This window comes from Stegodyphus dumicola, chromosome 12 (genome assembly GCF_044657685.1).
Source record: "Stegodyphus dumicola isolate Sdum_Otavi_A_Nest chromosome 12, ASM4465768v1".
In the NCBI taxonomy this organism is placed as follows: Eukaryota; Metazoa; Arthropoda; class Arachnida; order Araneae; family Eresidae; genus Stegodyphus; species Stegodyphus dumicola.
Window position 1 is genome coordinate 29,364,427 of NC_140779.1, and position 13,992 is coordinate 29,378,418.

At 33.5% G+C, this 13,992-nt stretch overlaps 1 protein-coding gene across 1 annotated transcript; it reads left to right on the plus strand.

Annotated features, from left to right (window-relative positions):
• The first annotated feature begins 4,313 nt into the window (after positions 1 to 4,313).
• On the plus strand, positions 4,314 to 5,270 carry LOC146993525 (protein FAM200A-like). The gene has a single exon (XM_085827392.1). It carries the CDS (start codon positions 4,314 to 4,316, stop codon positions 5,268 to 5,270), a length of 957 nt encoding a protein of 318 aa, XP_085683518.1.
• Positions 5,271 to 13,992: the final 8,722 nt, after the last annotated feature.

Sequence of the window (13,992 nt, forward strand, 5' to 3'; positions counted from 1 at the left end):
TACGATAAATTAAAAGAAAGTGATGCATTGTTATAATATGAAATAAACCAAGCAAAGCCAAACCAAAATTTCAAATTCGTAAGCACACAAAAGAGAACTCATCTGCCATGAAATTTTATCTCTCCTCCATGCGAATTTTACTTTTTAGTTTTGCTCAACTTTATGTAGAGAAATTCATCTTGCTTTATTTATAAGCTATCAAATTATAAACAGATAAGGTTGTCAAATTGTTCTGATTTCTAAACTTCCTTCAGCAAATTGAGGAACATTCATGGACATTATATGAAATAGAAGAAACGAAACCCAAACGTGTTTTCTCCCTCGTCTGAGGCGTTGCCGGCTGTCACCTTGATCACATCCGGAGGAGTAGGGACGACTTGCAGAAATTTAACATTGGTTGCCTATTGCAGCGTGTATAATTGTCAAGAATAATCTGGTTGCAGCGCCTCATTTCACAAATTAGAATTTCTACATATTTTTATTTTTGAAATTGAGATTTATTTTTAAAAATTTAGCATATTTATCAAGCATAATTAACGTTCCAAATAATTATAAAGCTATTGCATGCTTTCAGGGATGGATATTTTTTTAGCTTTTCCTATGCTGTAAGGAAATTTGTAACTACTTCTTTTAGAAAATAATATTTTAAACCTGAACTAATAGAAAATTTCAAACAAGCAATTTTCTCTTGCAATTTTTACGCTTTTTATTGGTGTAAATAAGTAAAAAGTACTAAAATATTTAAAAAGGAATTTTTGAAAGTTTTGTTTAAAATTCTAAATTGTGCTGCTTTTTTAAAATTATAGATGAGTATTATAGCTCTTTCTATAAAGGAATTTTATTTTAATTATATTTCATAATACATCATAGTGATAAACACTTTTGACTCCTTAAAAATTTTTATACATTTAATTCTAATATTAAAATTATATTTAACCATAATAATTAATTTTGCTTGTATATTATAGTGATTATTTTTTAATTTATTTTTAGTTCTGCATAAGATTTTTTTTATTTTCTGTTAATTTAATTTATTAGCCCAAAGGGGCGGTAGCCTAGAAAGGCTGTTAGTTTCGAAGCGGCATTTTGCGCTGTTTTACTATAAATGTCCGTGTCTCCTTGCAAATTGTTGTTACCAAATATTATCGCCCTGTATTACATTTAAAGAAATTAAATAATGAAGAATCTGCATGAATACATGAATGTTTCTCGAACTATGACAAAAACGACAGTATCTAAAGCCATCAAATTTTGAATAATGTAATCCTCCATCCGAGCATGGGCATCTGGACGGCCGAATTTCGAATTTGTTTTAATCTATTTCATATTTTGTTAAACTTTAACGAATTTTTGATTAACAAACTCAACGAGTTCAGAGAGAGCATTGTACGGAAAATAACAGTTTTATCTCCAGTGCGGAAATTCTAAAGGTATGCTGTTTTTAAATGTATGTGGTTTACGGGCGAAGAACATGATATTCAATAAATATAGGTAACACACAAAACGTTAAAAAAGGGTTCCTTTTGGACGTAATATAAAATCGGAGTGCTTCTAGATTTTATTTTACCTTTTCTTTTTTCCCTTCATTACACTCAGAAAATTTTATGCTTCGAATTTTATAAATTACTAAAATTACTAAAATAAATATTCCACTTTAATGTTAATAAGTTAATGATGATATAATCAAATAAATGATTGTTTTGTAATGTTATTACAGTTTTGAAAATCACTGCCTGAAAATGGTCATTAAATTAAAAAAAAAATATCAGATCTTGTTTAACTTTACCTTATTTATTTCCAAGCATCACGTACTATCAATCTTATTTAATTTTACGTTATTTGTACGCAAAATTAAGTTCATAAATTTTGTGCTTAGAGTTTCTACCGTTTTACCAAAGTAAAGATCTATGTACACGAATTACGCGTGAAAAAATGCGCGAAATGCAGTAAAAAGTGCTTTAATGAGATATATTAAATCCTATTTGGAAAAAACTGTGGCTTTCATAATCTCATCACTATACAACGTATACAACGTATACAAACGCCATATGTTTCAGTGTTAAAGTAAACCAGATCGTCCCTACTCTTTCTCGAGGACATTTCTGTGACGCTCGCCCCGCCCACTGGGTTAGTTTATCTCTTATAAGGTCCATGGATACATTCATGGACCTTATAAGAGATAGACAAACCCAGTGGGCGGGACGCGCGTCACCGACATGTCGGCAAGAAAGAGTAGGGGCGATCTGGTTTACTTTAACACTGAAACCTATGGCGTTTGTATCACATAATTCTTTTTAATTGTTAAATGTGTTACGTTGAATAGTGATGAGATTATGAAAGTGCCAGGTTTTTCCAAATAGGATTTAATATACACTCTTGTCCATAAATTAAGGATAATGCAAAATCAGGCAAAGGAAGAGTTAGAAGCAAAACAAATTTGACTTATTTGTAAAGCTTATTTATTAAACAAAAGGTAAAGAGCAAAAGAAGATGCTATATGTTTGATATTATTAAAAAAATTAGCGATTTTTCTCCCTGGAGCAAATTATAAAAAAGACCTATTTACAAAAAACCAATATTACATGGTTGCTATGATTGTTAATACATTGCATGTCTCCCAGACGATGCAATACAGTCCGTACAACGCCTAGGCTTGCTGAGTATCAAATTATCGATCTGATCTTGGGGGATATTACACCACTCAAAAAGCAATGCTCTCCGAAGTTCCGGTAGACATGTAGGAGGAGGTTGAGGGGCTGCAACTCGTCAGCCACACGTGCTCTACTGGATTCAAGTCCGGTGAGAATGCTGGCCAGTCCATACGGGTGATATCCTCCGATTGAAGGCATTCGCTTACGATGTTTGCACGGTGAGGACGTACGTTGTCATCCATAAACACAAATTGTCGCCCATGGCGCCCCGAAACAAACGTACATGTTGTTCCAGAATGACGTCCCGATAGATTTGGCTTGTCATGGTTCCAATTGGAACATGCAGGTCAGTTCTGGAACCTAAAATAATTCCACCCTAAACGAGCACTCCTTCACCACCGTAACGGTGTCGTTCAATGATGTTTTCTTGGTGGTAACGGGTACCTGGAGCTCTCCATATGAAAGTCCGGCGAGAATCAGACTGCAAGCTAAACCTGGACTCGTCGGAAAACATCACACAAGCCCATTGTTGCGGTGTCCACAATGCATGCTCTCTACTCCAGGCTAACCGCAGGCGACAGTGAGTTGCAGTAAGTGAACGCATCTGACAGGTCTACGAGCATATAGACCAGCGGTCGGGAAACCGGGGTAAATTACCCCAAATGGGGTAAAAAGGAAATTTTGGGGGGTAAAAATGAAACTTTTGTGAGTAAAAAGTATATATTTTTAATTTGCTATTTTATAAACCTGTTAGTATTTTTTCAAATTAAACAATTTAAACAATTTGAAAATTTAATTCAAGTATATTACAACTATTATTTTCTGTCTCCTTTCAGATGGCAGCAAATAGAAAAAGAACATACCAAGACGAATTCCTTAATTACGGTTTTACACAAATAGAAGACAATGGTACAATGAAACCATAGTGTGTTGTATGTATGAAGGTACTGACTTCAGAATCGTTCAAAAAAAGTCAATTGAAGAAACATTTAGATAATTTGCATTCACACCTGTATTCCAAACCGCGAGAATACTTTGCAAATTAAGAAATATCTGTTAAAAGACAAAGATTGAATAGCAACTTGTTTGGTACATTTGATCAGCGTTCAGCATCAAGGGCTAGCTTTGAAGTAGCCTGGTTGATTGCTCGAAATAAGAAACCATACACTATTGGTGAAGATTTGGTTAAATCAGCTGCTGTAAAAATGGCAGAGATTATGTGTGGTCAAAAGCGAAGAAACTGAATTCAGTGCCCTTGTCTGCGAGAATTGTGAAAGAACGAATTTCTATATTAGCAGAAAATTTGAAGGAACAGGTTATTTTCGCATTAAAACAGGCTAAATATTTTGCTATTCAGCTTGATGAGACAACTGATTTTAGTAGCAATTCACAGCTAATGGTATATGTTCGCTACAAAGGTGCAGATAATTTTGAAGAGGAAATGCTGTTTTGTTCTCCTCTCGAGTTGAGATCTCGTGGAATTGATGTCTATAATAAAGTATATGAATACTTCAATGAAAGTTTAAAATGGGAAAACTGTATTTCTGTATCTTTGGATGGAGCTCCAGCTATGCTGGGTCATATTAATGCTTTTTCGGCTTTCGTAAAAAAAATAACCCAAATATTGAAGTTACTCACTGTATGATCCATCGCCAGGCCCTTATGGTCAAATATTTAGAACCTACACTGGAAGCCGTCATGCATGATGTCATCAAGATTGTAAATTTTATCAAGGGACATGCACTAAACACGCGGCTATTTCGTGAATTATGTCAGAACGGTGAAGCTGAATATACAGGCCTACTTTATTATACAGAAGTAAGGTGGCTCTCTCGCGGAAATGTACTAAATCGAGTATGGACTCTCAAAACTGAAGTCGAAATTTTTATGGTTGATCAAAAAAATATTCTCGCAGATAAGTTTAAAAACTCTTCCTGGGTTGCATATCTCGTATATTTAGCGGACATTTTTGAGAGTATAAATATATTAAACAAAGAATTGCAAAGAAAGAATATTAATATCATTTCAGCGAGAAAAATAGTGTCAGCGTTTGGATTAAAGCTGCAATATTGGAGACAGAAAGTAGAACAGGACAAGATAGCTTCTTTTTCAAGGTTAGCTTTGTTTTTGGAAGATTGCGAAAATATTGCTTTTGCTGACATCAAGGATACAATTGTAAGACATCTTATCAAACTCAGAAAGCGGTTTTCAGATTACTTTCCAGATCTTGATACACGTACTGTCAGTTGGATTGTAGATCCTTTTAAATATGAAATTGCTATGATAACAGAAGAACCTTCAGGTTTGGCAGAAGCAATTCTTGAACTTCGATCTAATACTGAAGCACGTATTCAATTTGAGAGTAAACCAAATCTGTCGTCCTTTGGGATGTCAAAAGCTGCAAAGGCTTTCAAAATTGCACATGAAGAGGCGGTTAAAAAATTGCTGCTATTTGGAACAACATATTTGTGCGAACAAGGCTTTTCCACTCTAATGAACATAAAAACGAAGAACAGAAATCGATTAAACGAAGACTGTATTCAAATCGCTCTTACATCAAAAAGTCCCAATTTTGAAGCAATTGTATCGAACATGAAACATCATTTCTGCAAAACGTGAAGGAAGAATGTTTTCAATTATTCTTTTTTTTTTTTTTTTTTTTTTTTTTTTTCTAATTTTTTCAATTTTAATTTTTGTTTGTACCACCATTATTATTATTATTATTATAATTTGTTACAGTACCCCAAATTGTCAACCCTCAATTGTACCCCAATGGGTTTCAATTTGTTATATATATTACTTATATTACTATTATTACCGTTATGTATTACTAGGTATTACATTGATAAATTGAATAAATGATGTTTAAATTAAATTTTTAGTTATTGTTTTCTTTTCAAAATTATCATGGCGGGCTATAATATGAAAGATGCTAAAAAGAGGCGATTTCATTTTTTTTTTTTTTTTTTTTTTTCTTTTTGCTCTTCGCCATGGGGTAATATCAACTTACACAAAAATATTTTGGGGTAATGATTAAAAAAGTTCCCCGACCGCTGATATAGACCAATCTGCCCTAAGCGTCTGTACACGATCTGCCTTGAAATTGTCGTACCAGTGGCTGAAGAGAGCTGACGTAACAGGTCTGAGGCTGTGCTCCGCCTGTTTCTTTGGGCAGTAACTGCCAAATACCTGTCCTCATTCGGCGTTGTAACACTGGGGAGACCTGTGCTGTAACGTTTACTCACATTACCATCATCTTGGAATCGTTGCCAAAGCCTGGAGATGAAACTCTGGGCAATTCCAAGTTCGTCTGATACTTACAGTTGGGTACGCCCACATTCCAGACGGCCGATAATTCTACCACGTAAAATATCATCTAAATGCGTCCTTTGTGTCATAACTATTCGGTTATTGCACTGAAATGCTTATAAAGCGCCTGCGAACAATTTTACTTCTTTGTCTGTATTCCTTATACAGTCAAAAGTCGTTAATCCGGACTCGTCGGGGCTTCGGCGATTCCGGATTATCGATTTTTCCGGATTATAGATCATCAGTTTAAATCTCGTAAGATGGCATGCAGAAATTCTAAAATTAAAAATATGAAACCGTAATTTATGAAATAAAGAACAATTATGATCTAAAGGGTATCAAAATTTACAAAAAAAAAAAAAAAAAAAGCTTAATATTTATTTGTTTACTTTATTAAACATTTCTTTCAGTGTAAGTTGTTTAAGTTGCTTCATTTTATGTGATAATACTTTCTCTTTAATTCTATAAACAGACATAATTTCTTGTTCAGTTACTAAGTCCCGCTGTTCAAGTCCCGTTAATTGCTGTGCCGAGAATACAGACTAACTTGTCAATCGAAATTTTTTCGTTTTCACTAACCTCTCTGTCACATTCTTCATGCCTTTATCCATTTTTTGCAGCAATTCCACTTTTTGTTTGTTGGACATCGAAACATACTTTCGTTTTGTAGATCCTATGGAAGTTCCAGCATCGGAAATTCTATTTGACATAATCGAAAGTTCAAGTTTACTTTTTTAAAATTGCTCTTACAGTCTGCAAAAAATAATAAGCGGGATCCAATTCGAAGATTAAGGAACAACGCAATCATTAACATTAACTGAAATAGATAATTTTAGCTTACACCGTCCGTTATACATTAAACGCGCAGGCGAAAACGTATTCTGCACTTGCGTACACGCATATGCGCAGTAGTCAAGGTCTTACGCGCAAGCGTAAAACGCCTGTGCGCATGTGCCAACGCGGCGCATGCGCAGAAAGTTTTTAGCTTTGAGGTCCGGATTATAGATCATTCCGGATTATGGGTGTCCGAATTAACGACTTTTGACTGTATATCACTCTCTTACACTCTCGTCATTGTGACGTACCATCGGTGTCATCTGATTACTTCCTGAAATTTGCATATGATTCTTGAAGATGTGTGTAGTGATTTTACAGGTGATATATTTATTTTAGAGTTCGATTTCCGCGTGAATCCGATTTATCCTTAATTTATGGACATGAGTGTATCTCATTAAAGCACTTTTTAGTGCATTTCGCCCATTTCGTTCACGCGTAATTTTTGTAAAAACATCTTTACTTTGGTAAAACGGTAAAAACTTTAAGCACAAAATTTATGAACTTAATTTTGCGTAAACATAAAGTAAAATTAAATAAGATTAATAGAACGCGATGTTTTGAAATAAATAAGGTAAAATTAAACAAGATCTGAAAATTTTTTTTAATTTAATGAACATTTTCAGGCAGTGAATTTCCAAACTACAAAACGATAATATTTATTTGATTATATAATCATTAAATTATTAACATTAAAGTGGATTAGTTATTTTAATAATTCATAAAATTCGGAGCATAAAATTTTCTGAGCGTAATGAAGGGGGAAAAAAAAAGATAAAATAAAATCTAGAAGCACTCTTTTTTTATTAAAGTTTTGTGTGTTACCTATATTTATTGAATAGGATGTTCTTCGCCCGTAAACCACATACATTTGAAAACAGCATATCTTTAGAATTTCCGCACAGGAGATAAAACTATTATTTTCCGTACAGTGCTCGCTCTGAACTCGTTGAGTTTGTTAATCAAAAATTCGTTTAAGTTTAACAAAATATGAAATAGATTAAAACAAATCCGAAATTCGGCCGTCCAGATGACAATGTTCGGGTGGAGGATTACATGATTCAAAATTTGATGGCTCTAGATACTGTCGTTTTTGTCACAGTGCGAGAAACATACATGTATTCATGCAGATTCTTCCTTCTTTAATTTCTTTAAATATAATACAGGACGATAATATTTGGTAACAACAATTTGCAAGGAGACACGGACATTTATAGTAAAACAGCGCAAAATGCCGCATAGGCTACCGCCTCTTTGAGCTAATAAATTAAATGAACAGAAAATAAAAAAAATCTCATGCAGAACTAAAAATAAATTAAAAAAAAACATCACTATAAAATACAAGCAAAATTAATTATTGCCGTTAACTACAATTTTAATATTAGAATTAAATGTGTAAACATTTTTAAGGAGTCAAAAGCGTTTATCACTATGGTGTATTCTGAAATATACTTGAAATAAAATTCCTTTATAGAAATTGGGCTATAATACTCATCTATAATTTTAAAAAAGCAGCACAATTTAGAATTTTAAACACAACTTTGGAAAATTCGTTTTTAAATATTTTAGTATTTTTTACTTATTTACAGCAAAAAAAAGCACAAAAATGGCAAGAGAAAATTGCTTGTTTGAAATTTTCTATTAGTTCAGATTTAAAATATTATTCCCTAAAAGAAGTAGTTACAAATTTCCTTACAGCATAGGAAAAGCTAAGAAAATATCCAGTCCTGAAAGCATGCAATAGCTTTATAATTATCTGGAATGTTAATTATACTTGATGAATATGCTAAATTTTTAAAAATCAATCTCAATTTCAAAAATAAAAATATGTAGAAATTCTAATTTCTGAAATGAGGCGCTACAACCAGCTTTTTCTTGACAATTATACACGCTGCAATAGGTAACCAGTGTTAAATTTCTGCAAGTCGTCCCTACTCCTCCGGATGTGATCAAGGTGACAGCCGGCAACGCCTCAGACGAGGGAGAAAACCCTTTTGGGTTAGTCTATTTCTTATAAGGTCCATGGATACATTCCGATGACCTCATTGATCACGTGACTTATGTATACCTTTTATAAACAAGCAATGCAGATGACCTCAGAGATCACATGACTTATGTACAGCTAATGCAAACAAGCAAGGTCTTTCTTCCTCTTCTTTTCTTCCGGAATGTATCTCATTAATTTTAAAATTTAAAAACATCTTTAAAAAAATTACTGAAGGTTTGCCATGTCGTATGTTTCCAAATCCAGTGGGTTAAAAAATCTATTATTTATTATGATTTTTAATGATTTAGCGACCTGGATTTAGCGATGATTTGTTTTTTATCAAAATGCTAAATATACGGATTTTGTACGAAATCGGTAAGTCAAAGTTCGTTATCTTCCCTTAATAAACCATACTGTTAAGCAGTGTCATTTTCTTTCTACCACGTCTATATTTAAATCTGCATCCTAATTTGCATTCACAAGTGCTTTTCTAGAAATTGCATGGACTAAGTTGGGAAAGATAGAAATTTTTTTATTGAGTTTAAATCAGAGATAATTAAATTAGAGACGTTAAATCAGTGATCGGTTTGGTTCTCTCAGCAACACGATAGCTTTTATCCTGCCATGAAATCTTCTGCCGATTAGTATAAACTTATAAAACTCGGATTCCTTAACAAATCGAATAGGTGAAATCCCTCGTGAACTGCAAGGGAACTTATGGAATGGGAGAATTAAAATGTAGAGAGTAAATTCAATTCTAAAAGTATATGTAGATTTTGAGACTTGTCGATAAGATTAAATGAAATTAAATAATGACTGAAAATATAAAATAAAGATTAAACGAAGGTAGGCAGATTTTACTGTTTTATTTTACGACATAACTCTTAGGCAACAATGAGCAGTAAAGATAACAAAGTAAATAAAGTCATGAGATTAATCAAAAACTTCACTGTGCGCAATGCTTTCGGTAAAAATATTGTTAAGTATTGTTAAACGTTGATAATAATGCCTAGAATGTAGTAATTAATTGTGCCAAATTTCACGCTAAAGAAGTCACATCCACTTCCTGCGATTTAAACGCGTCGCATGCAGATACGGGAAAATTTGACCGCTCTTTCACGTTGCGCCAGGACAGAAGGGAAGTGATTTCCCAGTTGACCTTGTAACATCAGCTGAGTGCGTTGACGCTACATACCATTTTTTGTTCCTCTTCGCCTTTTCTAATGCAAGATTAACTTGCTATTTAAAATAGTTTCCCTTCTTATATTCTTTAATAATCTGTATATTATCTTAATTAATAGAATGTTGTCAAGCAAACAATAAAATACAATTATACAGACCCAGCTACGAAATGTTGTATAAATACAGTTGCCTGTCGATAAGTGAAAAACGCTATGCAGCTTAGATGGTTAAAAAGTAAATAAAACTATTCTAATAACATGAAATGGGCTAAATTATGCATAAAATTTCAGTTCAGTATAGTACCAATATGCTCAATTCAAAGTTACTCAATATGCTTATAAAAGCCGTTATGTCCAAAGTCCAAAGGTGGCCCATCCAGGAAAACAAAGCATCAGGGGGTTCTTTTTCACTTATTACATTCCCTTTATACATAAGTATATGCATTTGTCCTAGTATAAGGTCGACCAGCCTTCAGGGAATCATAGCGCCTAATCAACCGATCCAGTACCAACCAGTCCACTGTAGAAACCCTTTCCAGCACGATACCTTTTAAAGTTTTGAATTTTAACAAAAGAAAAAATAGTAGGCAGCCTAATCAGGCCCAGAGGAGTACACAGGTAAAATTTTGTAAAGATAGCACTTATTGTTTTAATTCTGTGAACTCGATGAAAAGAGCGCTCAAGAGAGCATTGCTGGGAAGCGCGTAATAGAGCAAAAGATTTTGCCAAACGATTAAAAAACACTAGATTCTGACTACTTTAGCAGATTTAGCAGTACCCAGGGTGCAGCACGGGGGACCTGCTACTCTATACCCCCTCAATAAGCTTTTCTTGGTAATGTGAAGTTTACACATGGATAAATGAGGAAAAAAAAAAAGGCAATTTCGTTATATGATATTTATATTATTTACCTTTTATATTTACACTCGTTTATTTATTTATTTTTTTTTCCCATGGTGGTACGTTTTGAAGCAAGTGAGACCACTTTTGAAAAAGACACAACCCAACATTGCCTCTTTTGCACATATACCGAGAGATCCGTGTCGAATTCACTCTCTAAAGGCAATTCATGCTTCAGAAATGGTCAGCCCCTCTCCAATCCATTTGCAAAATAATTAAAAATCAGAAAAACTGAACAAGTATTACACCTGCAATTAAGAAAATATAAACTGCAAAATTAAATTAAATAAACATCTACAACTCAAAACTATCAAAACGTAGATCTAACAAACCTTCTTTCAATGAAATAGAAAGAAAAATATGAGAACTGCTCCAGTGAAAAATCAAAGAGCTAACTGATAAAATTACCTCTGACCTTCAGAAAAACACTCCAACAATTTCTTAGTTAATAACCAAGCCTTCCCTCAAAAAAAAAAAAAGAAAGAAAGAAAGAAAGAAAGAAAGAAAAGAAAAAAAAAAAATGAAACACAGATGTGCACGCACCTTGCACCTTTCTATGGTGAATGAGTTCACCGAAAAAAATACAGCAGTGAAACAAAGACACAACTGTTGATCTGGTTCTGGTGTTTCAGTGATCCCACTCTGGGCACACCAGATATTCGTCGTTCGACTTCAGGCGAGATTTCAAGGTAAAAATTTTAAACTAATATAGAATAAAGAGATCAGCATACAGCCAAGAAAATAACATAGAAATTTTTTTCCAAACAATTCCTTTAATACCCCAAAAAAATCTCGAAGACTTCTTTGAAAAATGAGGGTCTTTAAAACCTAAACATGGCTAAAATGTAGGGATTGTTTTGTGTTGTGTTCCCATCTAGTAAAAAGGGTTAAAAGGAACCTACAGTAACCCATACCGCCTTTTCCATTTCATTTTTCTGTGTGTACAGAGGGAATATTTTGAGTGTGTCCAGACTGGGTACACTGTACTGGAAAGCAATAATCAACTGATACGTGGTTTCCTTTTCATTTCTACATTACATGCATTCTGCTGCAACTACCTTCCTGATCAGTTTCATGATTGTGGATCGACTTCTTGAGGGTGCATATATTTTTTTGTGACAGAGTGTATTTCAAATTTATATTATGGGAACTGTATTATCTTTATTAAATTAGGAAGGTACAAATTTTGAGCAGGAAAAAAGTACATGGCAACAAAAAGTTCCATGGAGTATCACATAAAATGCAGTCTTCTACTTCTATAATTCAAGTAGTCTATATAGTTAATATAGACTAGTTGAATTCAAATATATGCTCTGCATCAGTTTACTATGATCACAAAAAAATTGTTTTAGAACCGCTTACAAAAAAGATGAGATATTTTGCCCCTTTTGATATTTTAAAATTCTTGATAATTAAGAACGGTCAACTTCACTGAGCTATGAATCTACAGAGATAGTCTGGAGCATGTCTGATGGCATTTAGATCCAGCAACTATGCAAGGTCAAATCCTCATAACTGTCTGATCCCATTACTGTCATTCTCCAGCACTTCAGTCACTCTGACTGTCTTATGAGGAGTTTTGTACTCATTCCTACAAGGATTAAACAACAGAAAATCGGGACGCTTTTCTCCACTTAAAAAACTCAAAACTAACCAGTAGTATCTCTTATAACAACATTCTGCCTTGATAGATACTGATTCAAAAATATGCAACCATGTTCTGATGTCATTTATGAGTTTTGCAACTATTATTACATTGCTACTATAATATTCACCTTCTTTTAGATTATCACGTCAGTGATAATATCATCCCATTTGTTTACTACCTGAGCTTGAAAGTATTAGAACATACCATCCTTACTATCCTCAACCACCACTTTGCTACCTTTCATGTACTGCATTCTAATCAACATAGATTTCGAGCAGGAATGTCAATTAAAAATGAACTGGATGATCTAATGCGCCTGTTGTCATATAATAAGAGTGTATAATGTGCACTTTCTCATCCTTTCCGTTGACAACCAGGCAACAGTCGACAGCTTCTAGAGGTCAGATGTTAGCAGCTTCTCCTTCCTACCGTGGTATGATAACAGATCACATTAGAAGCTATTTGGAAAACACAGAAGTCTACATCACGATGAAAACGACACCATTACCAAAAACACAAGCCATGAAAATAAGACACCGTTACCCTCTTAGTAATAGAACCTGTCTAAAATTATAGACACTTTACAATGTGTCAGAAATGACATACTTAGAGACCCCTCACCTTAAAATTCTCAGAGATAGCATTCAAAACTTATAAGGCACTGGAATATTCGAATTAATGTTCGAGGCATATTATCATTCTTTACATCGAGAGAATGACTTAAGCTACAGTTAGCCTCGAATACTCTGCATTTACTAACACTTGTCGATTAAGAGAATTTTAGAGTATAATTTTTTTTTATGGAGCTGAGAATAATTGGAAGTATTACTTTGATTTTGAAAGTGTAAGATTCAAAATATATATTGTGAATGATCTGATTCTACCTGTTGTTAACATTAAAAGTTACATAAGAATAAATTAAATATATTCGTTGTGAATAAGATAAATTCATTCTGTTTGAAGAGTACTTGTGTAGGCAATACATTTAAGAGTGAGCAGTTATTAATGCGAAATTTAACACAATAAATGAGTAGGAATGCATTTAGGGAAGTTCAGTTTGAATTTAACTGAGTATTGGCTTTATAGAACATCTTTCTCATATAGACTGCAATAAAAAATGCTAAAACTTCTACTATTTACATACATAACTATGCTTATATTTTATTCTAACTTTGCACTTCACTAGAAATGAATGATGTTTTATTATTATTTTGTACAGGAAATTGTGTGGCAAAACATTTTCAACCATCTTACTTAAAATATGTGAAAGGTCATGTGAAATTAAAGATATGTTACCGGAAGCCTAATTGGTCCGTTCTAGAAAGCACACCCTCAATGGCGACACAAATGTACATTTATGAAATATGCGCTCTGTACTCAGTTAGCTGCCTATGCATTTAGGAATTCTGGAAAATGAAAGTGCAGATGTTAAAGAAGCTGCCAACGGTGCATTTATACCCGAGTATCCTGCAACCCATTCAA

Bases quoted from the DNA above. Each gene is read 5' to 3' on its own strand.
- LOC146993525 (XM_085827392.1), top strand. From the start codon at position 4,314: ATGGTCAAATATTTAGAACCTACACTGGAAGCCGTCATGCATGATGTC.